The following is a 21,488-nucleotide window of genomic DNA, read 5'->3' as shown; positions in this document are numbered from 1 at the left end:
AATGTAGACCTTAGTTCATTAAAATAAAATTCTGCTACGCTTTAATAACATGACTGCTTGCGTATAATTTATGAAGTCTCGAGGATAATATCAAACCCTTTAAAAAATTTAAAAATAAATAAATAGGTGTTTCATTGTTTTCCTGTAATATTACATCATTTTAAAGGGCAAGTACTTAGGAGCAAAGAAATGGAAAGCAAGAATAAAGATCTTGACTGTATTCCCACAAGAGATGATTATTTTAATGTAATGGGGAATTTGTTTTTAATAACAAAACAAAACAAAAAAGCAACCCGCCCTGAACCTTAGACTTTTGTTGCAAATGTGCATTAAAAGCCAATTCTAGGAGGCTCTGTAGCCTTCTGAGGCATCATTAGATATTTCCATACAATTCACATACCGTACTTTCAAATAGAAAATGGGCTATACAGGCCTGCTGTATGAAGGATTCTAACAGAAACTGATAGATGGCAGAAGACGTCTACACTTGACTCCTGCGTTGATGTTACACCATTGTGACATGGTAGTTTAGTAAGGCTGCTGAGAATTCATTGTTGGAGATTCCTGATCTCTTCATGTATGGGCGTGTTCATACAGAAACACAAAGGAGGCTGATTTGCTTATTTTAATTTATACAATCAACTGCACTTCCATCCAAAGGCAACCAGAAATATGGTGCATATTCTGTAAATAGCTGAAAATTAACCAGCTCTGTATACTGTCCTTGTCTCATGCACTGCGCTTGTGGCCTTTTATCTCACCCAACGTTTTTTAACAACCAGCCTCTAACTTCATCTTGCAAAGGAGACTGCGATGGGGCGTGATTGCTGCTCCTTGTGTAATGGTGTGTTAATAAGTGGTACTTTGGCGGGTGGTTGTTGTTTTTTAAAACCAGAATAACAATGGAATCCTGTGACCATTCACTCTGCATGTGCGCTCAGTAGGGATGGCTCTCACTGCTTAACTCGCCTGTTGGCATTTAACCTGCAGTATGTACATCTCAACTGTCTCTAAGGTATCACTTCAGTTGTTTCAGGAAACCAGAAATCTCTGCTCCAAGTAACTCATGGTCCTTTCATAATTAAAGTTTAGATAAGCGGTTTTCAAACTTTCTAGTGTGAGGGGAACACTTTCCATGTCCGCCAGGCAGCCCTTGTGCGTTGCAGTGGATTCTGGGACCTACCTGAAGGCACACACTCAGTTCATGTGGGGTACAAATATGGCCTATCAAGTCCCCACCAGTTGTGTTCAGTGATCACACTACTAACCTTTATGTTTGTGTACAAGGGTAAGCCTTGGGCTCACTGCTCGTTCCTTTCTCATCTGTTCTTTAGATGCAGCTGCCAGGAAAAGTACAGAAGGTTTCGCTAAACCACAACACACCATGTTGTGCAAACTGTGGCTGATGTTAATGCTCTGTTTACACCGCCATGGTTTCAAGTTGGCTTCCCCCCCGCAAAGAAACCATGGTTGGTGTTAACCGCAGTTTGGACGACACGCTGTGGTTAAGCAAAAACAGAAGTGGAAGCTTCTGAACTGCTTGCGGCTGCATCGGGGGAGAAGACAGGAACGGAGAGCAGGCTTGCCTGGACTCACTCGCATCATGACACAGCCACTGTATAACACCCCATGAACTGAGAGTGCAGCCTAAACCACATTCAGCCTTCCCCTCTGTGCATTGCAAAACAAGATCAGCAGAGGTGGGCAAGGGAAATTTTTCCATCATTACCAAAATTCTCACTGGGGAACCCTAGTGTTTGCCTGAATGCAGTTTTAAAAAACCACTGGTGCCGATTCACTCCCAAACCTTTCCAGCCGGTGCTATTAATGCACAAAGAATGATTATTGTTGTATTTCCTTACAAAACAAGGGACAGTTGAGAAATTATGCAAGTACAGGGCTGTACTCAATTCACATTAGACGCCAAGCAAAAGGGCAGCCTTGCGCAGACCTCCAACTCTTCCTTTTGCAGCAGTGTTACAGGAACGCACCGCAATCAGGCAATTTGCATGCACGTTAGTATAGCCTTGTTTATACTAAAGTAAAAAAGCACATGGCTTCTGATGAAGTGGATGCACATGCAAAAATACCTCGAGCTTTGCCACTTCAGAGCTTTCTGTAGAACGTGATGCATTTAAGTTTGCTCCAGCGCCCTCCTGTGGCAGAAACGCACCAAGTCTCTCCACGACAAATAGCCGCCTTCCTCACCCTTTCCTTGTTTTTCTTTTCAGGAGCGTGAGCATGTTTGACATGAGGTGCGCAGACGAGGCTGCCGTGATGCAACCTCATAGCCAAGCTCGCCACGAGAAGCTGCAAGCCATCCACCACCAGCTCAAAGAGGAAGAGGACCGGTGGCAAGATGTGAGTATGAGAATAGAAGACTCTCTTGCAGGGGAAAGGAAACCCGTGAGAAATTGTGGGAGCGCAGATTTCACGGCAGCTTTGCTTCAGATCTCACCTTCGCCACAGATGCCCTTGGTGGCCTTCCGTAAGCCACAATTTCAGTTGCAGTTTAGAAATGATGATGCTATTGACTTACTGTATTTTTTGCTCTATAAGACTCACTTTTCCCCTCCTATAAAGTAAGGGGAAATGTGTGTGCATCTTATGGAGCGAATGCAGGCTGCGCAGCTATCCCAGAAGCCAGATCAGCAAGAGGGATTGCTGCTTTCACTGCACAGCTATCCCTCTTGCTGTTCTGGCTTCTGAGATTCAGAATATTTTTTTCTTGTTTTCCTCCTCCAAAAACTAGGTGTGTCTTGTGGTCTGGTGCGTCTTATAGAGCGAAAAATACGGTACTTTACAGGTTTGTTGTAAAGATTATGTGAACCACTTTGAATACTTCACTGTGTTATACAAATGCAGCTACAGGAAAGCCATCCTTTCTTTTACCTCTGGTCACCCGCTCTCCGGCTTCCTCATAGAGCCACTTCCGCCTTTGGAAGAGGTGGAGTTGCGGGCTTCACGGCCCTACCACGCCCACAGCAGCTGGAACCCAGCCAACACACAATTGGGGGGATTCCCGGTCGTGTCACCTCCTGGCCAGCCAATCAGCTGGCTCTGGGGTGTGGCCTGCCCTATTTAAACCAGGACGCGGCCGGCGATCTCCCTCTTTGCCACCAGCTGTTCCTGTTTTTCCCACCCTTCCGCCCTATAAGGTTTTCGTTCCTTGACCTTGCTATGGGCCTTGGCTGGCTGCCGTTAAGGGGCCTGGTAGGAATTTTTCCACTTGGCAAATTGGCACCAGCCACTTGGTTTTCGGCTACCTCGTAGCAAAGCGTCACAACTTTCTGGGTATAGGCATTGGTATTGCTCTGTAGATGGAAGAGGCGAGGTAGCACCGTCACCTGCCCCATATATTGAAGGGTAGTCTGATAAAGGATTCCAGGGGGCGTGGCCCTGTCAGAAGCCTAGGGAGGTGAGGGCATAAGGCACGCCCCCCAATCGGTGACCCCAGGGGAGTTCCTAGTTGATGTTCTTCAGCAGGACTCCCCCTACTGGTGGTTAACCCTTCCTGGACTTCAAGCGGACGGGCTGAAGTCGGATATAGTCGGTTAGGACCAATGCCTAAGCCAATACCGCTCATCACCTGTAACCAATAAAGTTGTGGCCTTACTTTAGCTCATTAACCTTAATAATTGTGTCATGTGTCATTATTTCACTGGGGGGGGGGGGGTCGGAACTTGCCACGCAAGTACCGGTATATTTAGTCTAAACTAGGATTTCCCTAACTTGGGTCTGCAGCAGTTTTTGGACTACAACTCCCATCCTCCATAGCTAGCAGGACCAGGCTTCAAGGATGATGAGAATTGTAGTCCGAAAATTGTAGTCGGACTCGCAAGCTTGGGAAACACTGAGGAAATGACTGTGTTATAACAGACCTTAGGTTGGGGTGCTACTCATTTGTGGGTCTCGGCCTACTGGCAGAAGACAAGTAACCAAACCTACCTATCTGAAGGCAGCCTTGTATAGGGAAGTTTTTAATGTTTGATGTTTGTTTTGGTTTGTTGGCAGCCGCCCAGAGTGGCTAGGGCAACCCAGTCGAATGGGTGGCATATAAATAAATAATTATTATTACTATTTTTTATTATTATACCTCACAGAGTTGATTTTCAACATCATGCCTAATCATGACAGTTCTGTCCCCTGCCCATCTTCCTCCTGCAGGACTTAGCCAGGTGGAAAAGTCGCCGGAGAAGTGCTTCTCAGGACTTATTTAAAAAAGAAGCCGAGAGAAAGAAGATGGAGAGACTACTGACTGGCACTGAGGAGGCCAGTGAGCGGAGGAAAAGCATAAAGACCTACAGAGAAATTGTGGAAGAGAAGTAGGTTCATTTAATGAAAGCACAGTCTGAGGACTCTTGGAGTGCAACTAGACGTGTAGGCCAACTCTCTGGGTGTCGAATAAGCGCTGGCCATGTTCGAAGCAAGAACAGGGAGCAAAATCTAGCCTCCATCTCACCTCACCAAGCTCCAATATTTTAAAGTAGTTTTCTAGTTCTGATGCCAGAAGTGAGCTGGCTAGGAGAAAATTACTTAAAGCTGTGGAGCTCAGTGAAGTAAGGTGGAGGTTGTACAGGGTATAGAATTACTGTGACCTCTGTGCGTAGGGTGAATAATGAAAGAATAAGCCGGATTCCTAGATTCAAAATGTGGGGCTAAACATACTCTACAGCAGGAGAGAGCCTAGTAGAAGAGTTTAAGCTCAAAAAGTCAAGCAGTACAGTGAAGTGTTAGGAATATAGGCTGCTTAACCCTTTGCCTGCCCCATTTAGTCCACTTGCAAACTGCTCCACTCTTTCTACCCCTCCTGCAATGAGCAGAACCACACCGTTAAGTAAGTTTAAAATGCTTTACTTACAAAATGTTCTAAAGGACAGAGTGTTGCATTTATCAAAGCAGCAGCAAGGAGAACACAGGCAGAATACCCTTGGGTAGAAAATACATAATATAGTTCTGAACACGTGCTCTAATCTTAGACACGGCCTTCCTTGTAGATTACATGGTATGGGGATAGAGGGAACAGGAAGAGAAAGATTCACTTCCTCCCTTATTGGAGAAGAGGGGGTGTGACATAGCTGAGTCTAGCAATCCAGCTCTATTGTCTGATCCCTTCATGCACAAACTAGCACTCATGCATAATTACGTTTTACTGCAATTTCCCACAGAGGAGGGGGTGGAATTTGGCCCCTTCCACAGTGGGGACCTTTTTGGGTAAGAGGTAGCCCCTCCCATCTTCTGGGTGGAGCAAACACTTCTTTAACATACACCTGGTTGCCCCAGGGATCTACCTTGTCCTTAGTGATTCCTACTCTAGAGTTGCTGCCCTGTATCCAATGAGGATGCCATGATCTCCAAGGAACAAACAACCTCCCAGCTGTATTATTCTGCCAACGGATGAGGAGGGTTTTGCCACACATCCAATGGAGCTGTGTGTGGTAGAATATATGGTTCATGATCATCTGTTCATTATCTACTGCATAATCAACAGATTCACACAGTAAAGCTTTTCCTGGTCGGTGCAACTTCAGGCTACCAGCATAAGTGCACCTGGGGAGGAAGGGGTTGCATGTCTGAATCGCCCATCCATGGCGGGGAATGTGTTTTTCACATAGAAAACAAGCATGTCAGGGTAAAATGTTCCACCTGATATTCTCCCCGCCACGATTGTTTTCTCTATGCAGAGAGTATTTTATATGCCAAAGGGTTGCATTCAAGCTAGGAAATTTCTTACTGCAGTCGGAAGTGGTACAGGCTCGACTGACTTGATTCTGCTTATGGTATGAAATGGCGCCAGCAATGAAGTTAGTTTAAGCGAACTGAGGCTGGATGCTACTTTGCCCAGAATCTTTTGCAAAGCAGAAACGAGCGGGGCATCCTCTTTTTTTGCACACATGCTGACTTATTCAACTTACTCTGTATATTGTGTTATTTTATAATGTGATTTTATGTCGTAGGCGCGCCGAGACCTGCGGGTGTCGGGCGGTATAAAAATTTGCCGTATTTTTTGCTCTATAAGACTCACTTTCCCCCTCCTAAAAAGTAAGGGGAAATGTGTGTGCATCTTATGGGGTGAATGCAGGCTGTGCAGATATCCCAGAAGCCAGAACAGCGAGAGGGATCGCTGCTTTCGCTGCGCAGCGATCCCTCTTGTTGTTCTGGCTTCTAAGATTCAGAATATTTTTTTCTTGTTTTCCTCCTCCAAAAACTAGGTGCGTCTTATGGTCTGGTGCGTCTTATAGGGTGAAAAATACGGCAATTAGTGACAACAATGATAGGTCCCCCTTTGCAACCTTGCTTCTGTTTCACCCGAAACAGAGAGAGGCGCGAGAGAGCTCTGCACGAAGCGTACAAGAATGCCAGGTCACGCGAGGAAGCGGATAATATTCTCCAGCAGTACATCGAGAGGTTCACCATTAGCGAAGCTGTCCTTGAGCGCTTGGAGATGCCAAAAATTCTGGAGAGAAGCCATTCAGCGGAGCCAAATTCGCCGTCCCCACCCAAGGACCCCAACCCCCTGAGATACTTACGGCAACAATCGCTCCCCGCCCCCAAGTACACTGCCAAGGTAGAGGCAACCATCGCTCCCGCCGGCGGGTCAGAAGCCAGCATCTCGACAGGCCCCACCTCTCCAAGCAAACCTTTTGTCTCGAAGGCTGTGCCTATGCTGACTGCCAAGCCTTACTCGCAACCCAAAAGCACACAGCAGGTGTTGAGAACCTTTAAGGTAGGTAGCGTTGGGTGAGTCAAGGTAGCTCAGGAGAGAAGAAAGGGGAAGCTTTCAAGAATCCCGTTTCAAATATGACAAGGGTCTTCATCATTATTTTTGCTGCTTTTGATTAAAGCAGATAAATTGACTGAAAATATTTTGGTAAATTGTGAGTCGTGCCCCAGTTGCGTCGGTGAGACATGCTTTCCTTCAGAGCGGTTGTTAATATGCACATGTGTGTGGGTTTACTTGATGAGGATTTTCATGTTTAAAATAAATTTTATTAGAGTTCATGAAGAGAAATGCAAAACTTAATCTCAAATGTATTTTTTGTCCAACATTAATCTAAGCAAGATAAAACATGACGAAAAAGAGATAGATAAATAAGGGGGGGGGGGAGATAGAAAAGAGCTTTCAAGAGGAAATAGAAAAGATAAAACTTCAAAGAACTTCTGATGCTTCAGTGTCTGTTATACTCAGAGCAGACCTGTTGAAATTAAGGGACATGGCTAATCCGGGTCCCTTAATTTCTAACTCTGAGTGGAAGTTAGTTAGATGCAAACTCAAATATTTCTTTAATCAGATTCAAGCCTTTAAGTATTTATATTTATTTCACTCCTCCTGTTTGCCCTTACAAGTCAAAACAGTAGACCCCTTCCCAGAACGCTTAAAACATGGGTAGGCAAACTAAGGCCAGGGGGCTGGATCCGGCCCAATCGCCACCTAAATCCGGCCCGTGGACGGTCCAGAAACCAGTGTGTTTTTACATGAATGTGTCCTTTTATTTAAAATGCATCTCTGGGTTATCTGTGGGGCCTGCCTGGTGTTTTTACATGAGTAGAATGTGTGCTTTTATTTAAAATGCATCTCTGGGTTATTTGTGGGGCATAGGAATTTGTTTTTTTTCCCCTTTCCAAAATATAGTCCGGCCCCCCACAAGGTCTGAGTGACAGTAGACCGGGTCCCTGCTGAAAAAGTTTGCTGACCCCTGCCTTAAAATGTAAATTTTACAAGAGGGGAAGACAACAGAGGAGAGAGCAGGGGAGGAAAGAGAGAATCAGAAGTGTCTGGGAAAGAATAATCACACGTGGAGCTGCACTAACTCAAATGGCTTGCGTGCTGTTGCTGCAACGCTGGCGGGAACGGCACCCTAAAAGTCTGCTTCCCTGCGCCAGAAACACTGAGGCCACAAAAAGAATTTTCACTTCTTTCCTCTGAGAAATAATACACCTTGCCCTGGGGCCTCTCAGTTTTACGTGACCCACGTGGTTTTTGAAACTGTACCCTGCAGGTGGATGGAAAAGTCAGCATGAACGGAGAAGCTGTCAATGGAGTGGAAGAGGAACGAGAGAGAGAATGCACAACGTTAATATTTGCCCCTTCGCCAAGCCAGTCGCCAAAATCCAACAGCGTGGTGGACGGCTCCTCAGTGGAGGGGGAACAAAACAGCCCTAGCACCGAGCTTGTTCTAAAACGGCTCATCGAGCACAGCAAAGACAGAGCGCAGACGGTAAGGACCATGCCATCAGATTGGCCGTGCTTTGCAATGGGGGTGGACCAACTTTCAGTCTCTCTTTCACAGTGCATTTCAGGTGTCCTTCAAACCAATAGTGTGCCACCAGTGAACTAGGAACTAGGCTAGTCCCGTGAATGTTCCCAGTAAATTAGAGTAAAGGTAAAGGGACCCCTGACTATTAGGTCCAGTCGTGACTGACTCTGGGGTTGTGGCGCTCATCTCGCTTTATTGGCTGAGGGAGCCGGTGTACAGCTTCCAGGTCATGTGGCCAGCATGACAAAGCCGCTTCTGGCGAACCAGAGCAGCGCACGGAAACGCCGTTTACCTTCCCGCCGGAGTGGTACCTATTTATCTACATGCACTTTGACGTGCTTTCGAACTGCTAGGTTGGCAGGAGCTGGGACCGAGCAATGGGAGCTCACCCCGTAGAGGGGATTTGAACCACTGACCTTATGATCGGCAAGTCCTAGGCTCTGTGGTTTAACCCACAGCGCCACCTGCGTCCCTAGTAAATTAGAGTATTAAAGCATTAATGCCTGGCGCCTCCTTCCCAAAGGGAAGCTTCTGCCAAGCTTAAGGAGGGAGGCGAGATCCTCGCACACGCGTCAGGAGGTCATGACATCACTCCCCACCCCCCATTGCTCCAGCAAGTTTGCTCCTCTGTCCCTGTTTCCTGCAAAAAACAACAACACTGCATGCCACTACTGTTTTGGGGGGACAGGAGACGGGCGAGTATGGAGGACTCCCTGGTCCTGAATGGGGTAACTGTGCCCCGAAGGACCCAGTGCGCAGCCTGGGAGTCAGTCTGGACTCACAGCAGTCCATGGAGGCATAGGTCAATTCAGTGTCCAGGGCAGCTGTTTATCAGCTCCATCTGGTACGCAGGCTGAGACCCTATCTCCCCGTGGACTGCCTCACCAGAGTGGTGCATGCTCTAGTTATCTCTCGCTTGGACTACTGCAATCCACTCTACGTGGGGCTACCTTAGAAGGTGACCCGGAAACTACAACTAGAATGTGGCAGCTAGACTGGTGACTGGGAGCAGCTGCCAAGACCACATAACACCTATCTTGAAAGACCTACATTGGCTCCCAGTACGTTTCCGAGCACAATTCAAAGTGTTGGTGCTTTCCTTTAAAGCCCTAAATGGCCTTGGCCCAGTATACCTGAAGGAGCGCCCCCACCCCCATCGTTCAGCCCGGACACTGAGGTCCAGCGCCGAGGGCCTTCTGGCGGTTCCCTCGCTACGAGAAGCCAAGTTACAGGGAACCAGGCAGAGGGCCTTCTTGGTAGTGGCACCCGCCCTGTGGAATGCCCTCCCACCAGATGTCAAAGAGAAAAATAACTACCAAACCTTTAGAAGACATCTGAAGGCAGCCCTGTTTAGGGAAGCTTTTAATGTTTAATAGGTTATTGTATTTTAGTGTTCTGTTGGAAGCCGCCCAGAGTGGCTGAGGAAACCCAGCCAGATGGGCAGGGTATAAATAATAAATTATTATTATTTTAAATGCTTCCCCAGCCACATGGCAGCTTATTTGTCAGCAGATCCCACCAGCTGGGCCATATCCAACACCACAGTTCTGCTGATGCAAGAGACTTCCATGCGCACAGTGCAAGGAACCCTCAAATTCAGCTCTGGGAACTGGCCAACCCTTACAGAGCAGATTTGGGGGGCCCATGGGGAGAATAGGAGACCCAATGTTAATTACGCGGAATGGGCCAATGACTTGGGTCTTTTATATGGATGTTGATTTGGGGGGAAAGAGCCTCTTTTCACATGGGTTAGATCATATTTGAAATTTCAAAAATAATAATTTGTACGGCACTTACTGGTACATTTTAACTGTATTGCATTCTTGGCTTTTGTAAGATGCTCTTGGGAACTTGGTTGAGGGGTGGGATAATTTATTTTTTTTAACAAGGAAATAAAATTAGTGTAATTAAGGTCGTTTAGATGGAATCCTGTGCTACATGGGAGCCATTCACAGGGAAGTCTGCTTACCTTAAATGGTTGGCTGGTGTACGGGCCCTGCAATGATCCAGTGAAGGGGCAAGGGTTTGGCTGCTTACCTGCCAGTGAATGGCCAAACTGGTAGGCTTTATATAGGCCTCCTCTTAGGGGCTGGTTCGGCCGGCCAATCAGCGCCGTCTGGGCCTCCACATAGGTGGGATAAATTGCAGCCTGAGTCGGCCGTCCTTGCTAGCCTCTTGCAAGATGAACAGAACTATGGTTTGTTTTGTTTTGTAAAGGCCAAATCAAAAGAATGGTTTCAAATTTTCTTCAAACGAACCAGAGTAAAGGGTAACCATAGTTTGTAATTTCATACAAAACGACAAACCATGGAGAAGCAAAAGTTTCCAAACTTCTCTTTCCAGTCACATAGGTGGAAGAGAGGAAAGAGGTATACAATATGCAAGCCCAGGGCTTACTGTGGCTCACAAGGTCTCGATTGCATTGCACTCAGTTGCAGTTTAGTGTGGCATGGAAGCATGGCCAATATAAAAGTTTGGAATATTGTTCTGTGATGGAAAACCAAACAAAAAGTTTGATGTTTTCTTCATTCCCATTTGCATGTTGTTATTGCTGTTCGGGTCAATAACCATTGCTGCGAATCAGTCTAATTCAAGCCAGTGTGTAACTGCTCTAAAATACGTGACTTAATTAACATCCGGGCCACTCTGAATTGGAGGAGCAAATTATGCTGTTGCATGAGGAAAAACACAAAAGTTTGTATTTGTTCTGACTGTGGATCGACAGTAATATAAATGTTCTCTGCAGGGCGTCTTGACGGAAGAAGCTAAATCAATCAACCAAAACGAGAAAACTGATTCGGAAATACTGTCTCCAGGTTCGTTGCTTTAAGGAATATTATACTGTATGGGGTTTTTGTCTATACACATACATGAACAGTGCCCTCTAGAGGTTTTGTGAAAGAAAGCTAACTTGTAATTAAGCAGTTTGCAGCAGTGAACATCATGTTTGTTTTCGCCTGGGTTTTAAAAGGCTTTTGATGGGTTACGATGTTGCATGGAAAATAACTTGGAAAGTATATAATGCATAAAACTTGATTTAAAAAACCCCACATTACTTTCAACAGCAGGTCAACAGTATGATGCCCTCCAGGTATCATAGAAGTACCATAGAACGGTCGAGTTGGAAGGGACCACCAGGGTCATCTACTCCAACCCCCTGCAGTGCAGGAATATTTTGCCCAATGTGGAGCTTGAACCCACAACCCTAAAATTAAGAGTGAGGGAAAATAGGAACGAAATTTAAATTAGTTATTAGCTTTTTAATTATTAAAGCTATGTATGTGTGGATAATAGGGACGCGGGTGGTGCTGTGGGTAAAACCTCAGCTCCTAGGACTTGCCGATCGTATGGTCGGCGGTTCGAATCCCCGCGGCGGGGTGTGCTCCCGTCGTTCGGTCCCAGCTCCTGCCCACCTAGCAGTTCGAAAGCACCCCTAAGTGCAAGTAGATAAACAGGTACCACTTTATAGCGGGAAGGTAAACGGTGTTTCCGTGTGCTGCGCTGGCTCGCCAGAGCAGCTTCGTCACGCTGGCCACATGACCCGGAAGTGTCTCCGGGCAGCGCTGGCCCCTGGCCTCTTAAGTGAGATGGGCGCACAACCCTAGAGTCGGACACGACTGGCCCGTACGGGCAGGGGTACCTTTACCTTTACCTTTATTTGTGGATAAATCAGTAAATTTTGAAGGAAGAGGCATGCAATATTTTGTTTTTATCCTTTGCAGGTATGTTTTGTAGTGGGAACCATCTTAAGAGAGGCATTCCTTTCTATGTGAGAGCAGGTGGGATGCCTCCTTTTAGATGCTGCTGATTATCTGCAAAAGTATTTATATTTAAGTAATACTGAATCTTTTGCCTTATACATTTTTATTAATTTTTTTATTAATTTTCCATTGATTATACATATATACAGTCTAGATTACATAAGTTGCATATAACATAGCTGTTACAAGAATCATATATATAGTACACAGTTATTTTAGGCTCCGCCGAGCCTCGGTCTTCCCTTCACTTCATTGGTAAGTATCAGATAATTTCTGAAGTTACGTGTTTTATCTCCTTTACATATTTGCCAAACACTGTTAGAGTTATTCTAACCCTGCCAGAGTCATCAAAGTTCTATACTTGTCTCTTACATACATCAGATATTTATTCCAATTTTCATGAAACTTCTGGTCATCCTGGTCTCTTAGTCTTCCTGTTATTCTAGCCAGTTCAGCATAATTTATCATCTTGATCTGCCAGTCATTTATAGTAGGTATTAATTCCGTTTTCCAGCTTTGGGCTAACATAGTTCTAGCGGCCGTTGTGGCATATAGAAACAGATTTTTGTCCTCTTTTTTGATTTCCTTGTCACTATTCCTAGCAGGAAAGCTTCAGGCTTTTTGGGAAAAGTATGTCCACCACATATGATAGAACTCACCATCCCCCTCTCCACATTTCCAGCATTTCTTAATCTTCAGTTTGTAAATCTTAGCCAATTTCACTGGTGTGAGATACCACCTATAAATCATCTTCCAGAGATTCTCCCTTAGTGCCGTACACGCCGTGAATTTCATATTTACATTCCACAATTCTTGCCACTTTACAAAGTCAATGTTGTAACCAATATCTATGGCCCATTTTATCATGGCCTCCTTCACCTCTTCGTCTTTTGTATACCAATCCAGTAAGAGGTCATACATCCTAGATAATGTTTTGTTTTTACCTTCTATGACTTCCACATTAAATTTAGATTTTTTATCTTCAAATCCCAGTTTCTTTTTATCATCTTTTAATAGATCATTCACTTGATGGTATTGCAGCCACCCCGTAAGTACATTCTTTACCTCCTCATAGGGCTTGAGTTTTATGCCCTGATCAGTTTTATTGATAAGTTCTTCATAGGTGGCTTTTTCCCCTTCCATGTTAGTTTTTTTGACAGTTAAGACATCTATTGGTGAGATCCACCATGGAGTTTTCTTTTCCAGCAGGTTCTTATTTCTTTCCCATACTTGAAATAATGGTCCTCTAATTATATGACTTAGAAAGCCTCTATGAACTTTCACCTTTTCGTACCACAGGTACGAGTGCCACCCGTACCTGTTATCAAAGCTCTCTAAATCCAAGATATCAGTATTCTCTAGCTTTATCCAGTCTTTCACCCACGTTAAACAAGCCGCTTCATAATATAAACTCAAATCTGGTAAAGAAAAAACCCCTCTTTCTTTTTTATCTACCAATATTTTCATTTTTATTCATGATCTTTTCCCCTGCCAAATGAATCTCGCTAAGATCCTTTGCCAATCTTTACACTGTTTTAGTCCTTTCATTACTGGTATAGTTTGAAACAAAAATAACATTCTGGGCAGGACATTCATTTTAATAACCGAAATCCTCCCTAAGAAGGAAAGTTTCAATCTCTCCCAGATTTCTAAATCTTTCTTGACACCCTTCCAAGTAGCCTCATAATTATCTTTGTATAAGTTTATATTTTTTGCTGTGATCCACACTCCTAAATATTTTACCTTCTTAGCAACCGTAATTCCCGTCCTTTGTTCTAGCTCTACTATATCTTCCTTGGTTATATTTTTTGTTATCATTTTGGTCTTATTCCTGTTAAGCTTGAGACCTGCCACTTTTCCGAATTCTTCTAGTTTCTGTAAGCCTTCTTGTAGACTGTTCTTAGGATCTTCCACTGTTAATATCAGGTCATCTGCAAATGCTTTTATTTTGAATTCCTTACTTCCTACCTTAATTCCTTTAACCTCTGGTGTTTCCCTTAACCTTTTATTAAACACTTCCAACACTGTTATAAATAACAAAGGGGATAAGGGACAGCCTTGCCTAGTCCCTTTGGCAATATCAAAGGCCTCTGATATATTGTTGTTTATTATAAGTTTGGCATTTTGCTCTTGATAAATAGCCTCAATACCTTTTCTAAATCCTTCACCAGTTCCCATCATTTTTAAATTTTCCTTCATGAAACGCCAGGAGACGTTGTCAAATGCCTTCTCAGCATCAATAAAGATCAGCACCGCTTGTTTGTCTATTCTACTATCCAAATATTCAATAATGTCTATCACATTTCTTACGTTGTCTTTCAATTGTCTCCCCGGGAGGAAACCCGTTTGGTCTTTATGGATTCTTTTATTTAAGACTTTTTTTAACCTTTCCACCAGTACGTCTGCGAATAGTTTATAGTCGTTATTTAATAACGAGATAGGTCTATAATTTTTTACCTCTAAGCCATCTGTATCTTTTTTAGGGATTAAGGTGATATACGCTTCTTTCCAGGTGTTTGGAATTCTCCCTTCTTTTAATACATTATTCATGACTTCACATAGCACTGGGGAAAGTTGATCACTTAATATTTTATAATATTTAGCCGAGATACCTAATTTCTTCCTCTGTAATTGTCTGATTTAGATATTCTCTTTCTTCAGTCGTGATCTGTTGCAACTGGTATTTTTTCAAGTAATCTTCTATCTCATTATCTATCTCTTTTTCTCTTTTGTATAATTCCTTATAATATTTCTGAAATATCTTCTTTATCTCTTTTGGGTCCTCCACTATCCTTTCTCCATCCCTTATCTTACATATCATGTTTTGTTTTTTCCTCTCTCTTAATTGCCACGCCAGGTATTTTCCTATCTTATTTGCTGATTCAAAGTTCTTTTGTTTCATCATTTTGATCCTCCATTCAATCTCCTGGTTCACTATCATAGAAAATTGAGCTTGTAGCATCCTTATGTTTTGTTTTATTATTTCATATTCTGGTTTAATGGTTAGTTGTCTTTCATTCTCCATGAGATGTAATAAGATTTCCTCTTTCCTTTTCTCTTTTTTCTTTTTTGAGATGCTATTTTTCTGGATTAGGAAACCCCTCATGACGGCCTTCCCAGTGTCCCACACCATTTCTAGAGGTGTTTCTTTATTCAAATTCCACTTAAAATATTCCTCAATTGTCTCTTTTGCTTTATTTACTATATTTTGATCATTGAATAGATTTTCATTCATTTTCCATCTTAATGTTCTAAAGTCTTTTCCTTTTACCTCCATATATACTGGATTGTGATCAGATAAGGTTTGTGGGAGGATTTCAGTCTTAATTACTCTTTGCGTCAATTCCTTCAAAATCCAAATATGGTCTATTCTCCCCCAGCTTTGATTTGGGTTTGAAAAGAAAGTAAATTGTTTTATCGTGGGGTTTTTAAATCTCCAAGCATCAATTAGTCCCAAATTTTCCACTAATTCGAAGAAGGCTTTCGGTAATTTGCCCTCCCTCATTTCCTGTTTTCTTATTGATCTATCCAAGTTTGGGAGAACCACTCCATTAAAGTCCCCCATCAATATCAATTGTTGGTCCATCCATTCTAACAATTTGTTACCTAGTTCAGAATAGAATGCTGATTTTTTGTCATTGGGTGCATATATCCCAACCACAATTATCTTTTCTCCTTGATGGGTGATCTGTACTACTATCGTTCTCCCCTCTTCGTCTTTATGTATTAGTTTTGGATCAAGTTTTTCTTTTATATATAATACCACTCCTCTTTTTTTGACATTATCCGATGCTACAAAGTCCAACCCTAATTTCTTATTACTTAAAATTCTTTTATTTTTTCTTGTTACATGAGTTTCTTGTAGACAAATTATGTCAAGGTTCTTTTTAAGCAATACATGAGCAATTTGGTTTCTTTTATTTTTATTGTTGAGCCCGTTCACATTCCATGAGGTTATTTTTAAAGTCATTTTTAATGTACAATCAGTAAGTGGTCGAATCTAAGTAAGATCTACTGTTCCTTGTTATCTGTCTCTTCCTCTTCTTTTTCTTCGTCTAGGTTTTCCTCCCCTTCTCCCTCTCCACTTTCTTCACCTCCAGCCCTCTCTTCCCCCATCTGCACCCCTTCTGAATCTTTTGAGTGTATTGTCTGATAGTTTGGGGCATCACTTTAGTCAACTTCATATTTCTAACCAGTGCTTTTTTCTGGGGGGGGGGACAAAGGGGTACACATACCCCTAAAACTTTTGTGCCTCTAAGTTTGACCTCATTGAGGGACAGTATTTCAGTATGAGGAGGAAAATGAGAGTACCCCTAAACATTTTCTTTAGGAAAAAAAGCACTGTTTCTAGCTGGCTGAAAGTTGTGGCCCTGTTTATTCTTTCTGCTTTCTAGAAATAGTGGCCATTGTCTACCTTGGATTTTTCTTCTTCTCTGTGTCTACACACACACACACACACACACACTTATACACACTTAGACATATGACATGCAACAATTACATAAAATGAGAATTAAAACAAAGCAACAGTATATGCTCAGATAAACGTTTCTGAATATGTTTTCTGTGTGTCTTTTTATTGGATAACATTTTCAACGTTCTTGACATGAGGCTCCACTTCTCTTTCTTATTTAATCGTCCTGATTGATTTTTTTTTTTTTTTGCTTTCCCCTTGTTCCCCCAATCCTTCTTCAGACCACAAAGAATTCAGCACAACCGTTTCCCGTGCCAGCCCTACTGTGGCCATGGCGGAGTTCTCTTCCCTCACAAACTCTTCCCTCAGTAATCATCGCAAGGAAATGGGCTCAAATGAGGAGCCGAAGAAACTTGAAAGGGGGCAACTGAAGGATGTAGAAGCACCAGTTATCCAGAAGGTAGTGTGATGCACTAAAACGTACAGTTGAGGATGATTCTAGACATGAGGCTTAATGCATCGGTTAAAAACTACATCAGGGTATTCTTTTCTATCAGATAACAGGAATGAGGGAGCTGATTTTCACTGGGAGGGTCAATTCTTCTGTCCACTGCCATAATCCCAATAAAAATCCCTCCTCCTGCACTCTGCTATTAGTCTGAAAAATTATTCTTCTTTTCTGTACTAATAGCATCCCAAGGATGGTTTTCATCAAGATGAGAACAGCAGACTAAGCAGCGCTGCCCCTTCAGTTTCACTGCCCTTCAACAATACAAATGAGGGAAACTTTCCCTTGCCACACATTGCAACAACAACAACAACAACAACAACAACAACAACAACAACAACAACAACAATATCCCACCCATCTGGCTGGATTGCTGCAGCCACTCTGGGCAGCTTCCAACACATATTAAAAACCTAATAAAATGTCAAACTTTAAAAACTTCCTGATAAAGGGCTGCCTTCAGGTGTCTTCTAAAAGTTGTGTAGTTCTTTATCTCCTTGACACCTGATGGGAGGGTGTTGCACAGGGAGGGCACCACTGATGAGAAAGGCCCTCTGCCTGGTTCCCTGTAACTCCACTTCTCTCAGTGAGGGGACGGCCAGAAGGCCCTCGACGCTGGACCTCAGCGTCCAGGCTGAAGGATGGAGGTGGAGACACTCCTTCAGGTATACTGGGCCGAGGCTATTTAGGGCTTTAAAGGAAAGCACCAACACTTTGAATTGTGCTTGGAAACGTACTGGGAGCCAGTGTAAGAAGAAGAAGAGTTTAGTTTTGATATCCCGCTTTATCACTACCCTGGGGAGTCTCAAAGCGGCTCACATTCTCCTTTCCCTTCCTCCCCCACAACAAATACTGTGAGGTGAGTGGGGCTGAGAGACTTCAAAGAAGAGTGACTAGTCCAAGGTCACCCAGCATCTGCATGTGGAGGAGCGGGGAAGCGAACCCAGTTCACCAGATTACGAGTCTATCGCTTTTAACCACTACACCACACTGGCTCCTACGACTGTGTAGATCCTGCGACTGGTGTTATATGGTCCCGGTGGCCACTCCCAGTCACCAGTCTAGCTGCCGCTAGAGAACAGGGCCCATACGTAGCTATTATTAATTTTTTTGAGAGTACAGAATAGTTCCTAATGACACATTTTGCGTCTTGTCTAGACTGACCAGCAAAATGCAAGATACACAGCTGATTTTCGTTTTGCATTTCCACCATGTGAAGATGGAATGTGCTCATCTTTCCCACGAGGAGATGTGTACCCTTCATGGGAAAGCGTTCGGACAAAAAGGGAAAGAATACTTTTCTGTTAGTCAGTTCTAGCTTGCAAATAGATTTAGAAGATTAAAAAGCAAGCTTCATTTATGCATCTGCAGAGCCGGGAATTTAGTCTAATACAGTGGTGCCTCGCAAGACGAAATTAATTCGTTCCGTGAGTTTTTTTGTCTAGCGAATTTTTCGTCTTGCGAAGCACGGTGTCGGGAAAGTTTTGGAAAAGCTTCAAAAATCACCAAAGTCTTCAAAAACCTCAAAAAAAGGCTACCACACCGCCTGCTATGAGTTGCTCCTCGAAGTCAAGTCGCAACTGTATTAACGGTGTTAAGAAAAAGGAAACAAACTTGCAAGACATTTTCATCTTGCGAAGCAAGCCCATAGGGAAATTTGTCTTGCGAAGCAGCTCAAAAACTGCAAAACCCTTTCGTCTAGCGAGTTTTCCGTCTTGCGAGGCATTCGTCTTGCGGGGCACCACTGTATATTCCTGTTCGGACAGATGTAGGACTGTAACTACACAGGAAGGAGGTGATAAGGGAAAATGCATTGTGAATTATGTCAGCCAGTGCAAACAAACAAGCAAAAAAAATGTTTAGATATCCTCATTTGTTTTCATAAACAAATTAAAGCAATTATATTCAGACAAGCTGTTTTGTGATTTCCATGTGTCTGTCTTTATGAATTCTAGCCACTTCAGTGCATCTGTTTGGTTAGAAAAAGCAGACCATATATTCCGTAATAAATAAATGCAAGTTAGGCAGAATATCCTGTTTATCTGATACAGCCTAGACTGTTTAATTAGTGCAGCTAAGAAATCCATCGATAGACAGTGCTAAAAAGGAGGGTCTATATTTTGTATTCTATTTTGTTGTCTTAGAACTGATTCTAGTCTTCAAAAATTGGCCTAGGTAGAGACTTTGGACGCACCTGTGCAAGATGGAGGCATCATAATTCCACTTTTGAAGATAATCCCTGAGAGGAGCCAAGTGGTTTTGCAGAATTCTGCCCCACAAGGTAAACGAAACAGGAAGTGGGGAGGGAGGAAGAATTAGGGGTGTAGTCTCAGTGCATCCTTGAACATTTGATTTGCCAGAGGGGTAGAGGACAAGTCTGTAACATCATACTTTTGCTTTAAAAAATAATAATACAAGTTATGGCAGGCCTTTTGACCACACACACAACCTCTTCATTCCCCTCTCCATGTCAGGAGCAAACGAACCAGGAAGTCTTCCATTAACCACAGTTTTATTTTTCATCCAAACTGGGGGAACCATAGTTTACAGTTTCAGAACAAGCCAGGATCACAGGACAAGTTTTGAAGTTGGCTTGTTCTAAAACTCTTTATGATAATTTCTGAGTTTGAGGGGGGAAACTACAGTTAACTGAGGACTTCTTGGTTGGTTCACTTGCTTGCTGGCTTTCATGAAGAAAGGAGTTGGTGTTCCTTATGTCCCTGAGTAGACTTCTCCCATGGTTGGCAATGGCAGAATAAAGCTGAATCATAATGGGATTGTGATCTTCCAGCAGCCTGGAGGCACTGAACCAAGCTCGCCCTTGCTCTGGTATTCTTAACCTCTATTCAGAAGCAGAACAGGCAACCCGTAGTGTGAGGACTGTCCCTGGAAAAGGCTGATACCTTTTCCTAGGACCGTTCCTTCACTGACAGCAGGAAGGTGGGAGGAGGAGACTTCTGTAGACTGAAGTACTGGGCGAACAGGGACTGTAGAGTGCCTTCAGACCTTCGACAAGAATCACCATGGAAACCTTTTGTTTATTTATTATTTGTTCAGTCTTCATTCTGCCCCTTCCTTTTCTCCCATCATTCTGGGCTACGAAATATAAGTAAAGCAGCCAAATCGCAATCAAAACAATCATGAGAGTAACATATCAAGGACACATGTTGCACTAGGACAGTATTAGTTTTGCCATTTTCTAGTTGCTTTCAAACATGGAATCATGGAGTTGTCGAGTTGGAAGGGACCTCGAGGGTCATCGAGTCCAACCCCCTTCAATGCTGGAATCTCAAATACATGACAGGTGTTTCAGGAGTTGAGCCTACACTCGAGTAGGGCCATCCAACCTCTGCTTAAAAACCTCCAAGGAAGGAGAGTCCACCTCCCCTCATGGGAGCCTATTCCACTGTCAAACAGCTCTTACAGTCTGAAGGTTATTCCTGATATTTAGTTGGAATCTCCTTTCCTGTAACTTGAAGCCATTGGTTCAGATTCTGGCCTCCAAGGTGGGAGAAAACAAGCTTGCTCCATCTTCCCTTGGACAACCCTCTCCATGGGAAGCTAGAACCAACCAGCCCACTTTCACAAGATTTGTTAATCATCTTCTCGAGTCTCTTGGCTGCTCTCTGGTCTCTGCTTTCTTTCACAGTGTTGTGTCTTTTGTTTTGTTCTGTCCGCCCCCCCCCCCCACCGGCCTGCCGTCCACTCTAGAGTCGCCCAACAGCCCCAGCGTTCCGCTTAAGGTTCGGAACTCCTGGCGGCGCTACCAATTTTTCTCACAGTCAGGTAAAGTGTCGGTGTCGGCCTCGGATGCGGCTGCCTGCACTCTTGCTACGCCGCATAGGTGTCTTCTAGAACGTGTCCACAGCTAGTATCTCTGCCCGTCCTCCTTGCTTTCGTAGAGAGTGCCTTTCCCAGTCGCATAGTTGGCAAAGAGCTCGCCTTTGATGTATAACAGAGCAATGCCACCATCTACTTTGTAAATTCGCTCCATAATACTGCAAAGCCGTCAAGGTCAAAACCAAAAATGGCAAGAGCTCTCTTGGTAACTGTGGCGCTGGAGTGACACATTCCCTTTCCCCACATGGCTCAGCGTAGGGGGGGAATAGAGCTTAGATAGCATGTGGCACTCAGATGTGGCCAAAAGCAGTAGCTGTTGGTAGCCAGCAGTAGCTTAGAACCTAAAGTTGACTTAATGCTGATGCTGTCCTTTCTCCATCTGCATAGAGGTTGGTGGAAGGTCTGTCTGTCTGCTTTCTCAGGGGGTTTCTCTCTCTAAAAAGTTGCAGATTATTAAGGAAAGATTTGTAGACTCTTGATATCTTTTTCTGCATGGATTCATCCTAAAGAGGTCGGCGTCACAAATTGACAGAACTGGGCAACTGCTAAGCAGGCAACTTACCTCTGACCCTGAGCCCATTGGCCTTGCTATTCATCCCCCTTACTTGCTGTTGCTCTCACCTGTCCTCTCCAAGCCCAGTGAGTGACAGGATCACAGAGAAAGGGCACTTACCGTATTTTTCGCTCTATAGGACGCACCCGACCAT

General features: G+C 43.7%; 1 protein-coding gene across 11 annotated transcripts in view; it reads left to right on the top strand.

The window, feature by feature from the left end:
* LIMCH1 (LIM and calponin homology domains 1) overlaps positions 1 to 21,488 on the top strand; it is a 223,720-nt gene that overhangs the window by 176,778 nt on the left and 25,454 nt on the right. For all 11 annotated transcript variants that reach the window (XM_081208635.1, XM_081208634.1, XM_081208633.1 and 8 more), the window contains 7 exons: positions 2,232 to 2,361; positions 4,168 to 4,325; positions 6,319 to 6,727; positions 8,001 to 8,219; positions 11,005 to 11,074; positions 16,715 to 16,893; positions 19,117 to 19,222. In XM_081208635.1, the coding sequence (XP_081064761.1) occupies positions 2,232 to 2,361; positions 4,168 to 4,325; positions 6,319 to 6,727; positions 8,001 to 8,219; positions 11,005 to 11,074; positions 16,715 to 16,893; positions 19,117 to 19,222 (1,271 nt within the window). The remainder of the gene's footprint in view (positions 1 to 2,231; positions 2,362 to 4,167; positions 4,326 to 6,318; positions 6,728 to 8,000; positions 8,220 to 11,004; positions 11,075 to 16,714; positions 16,894 to 19,116; positions 19,223 to 21,488) is intronic.

This window comes from Podarcis bocagei, assembly GCF_964188305.1.
Source record: "Podarcis bocagei genome assembly, chromosome: 9".
NCBI lineage: Eukaryota > Metazoa > Chordata > Lepidosauria > Squamata > Lacertidae > Podarcis > Podarcis bocagei.
This window is presented reverse-complemented; position numbering and strand designations above follow the sequence as displayed.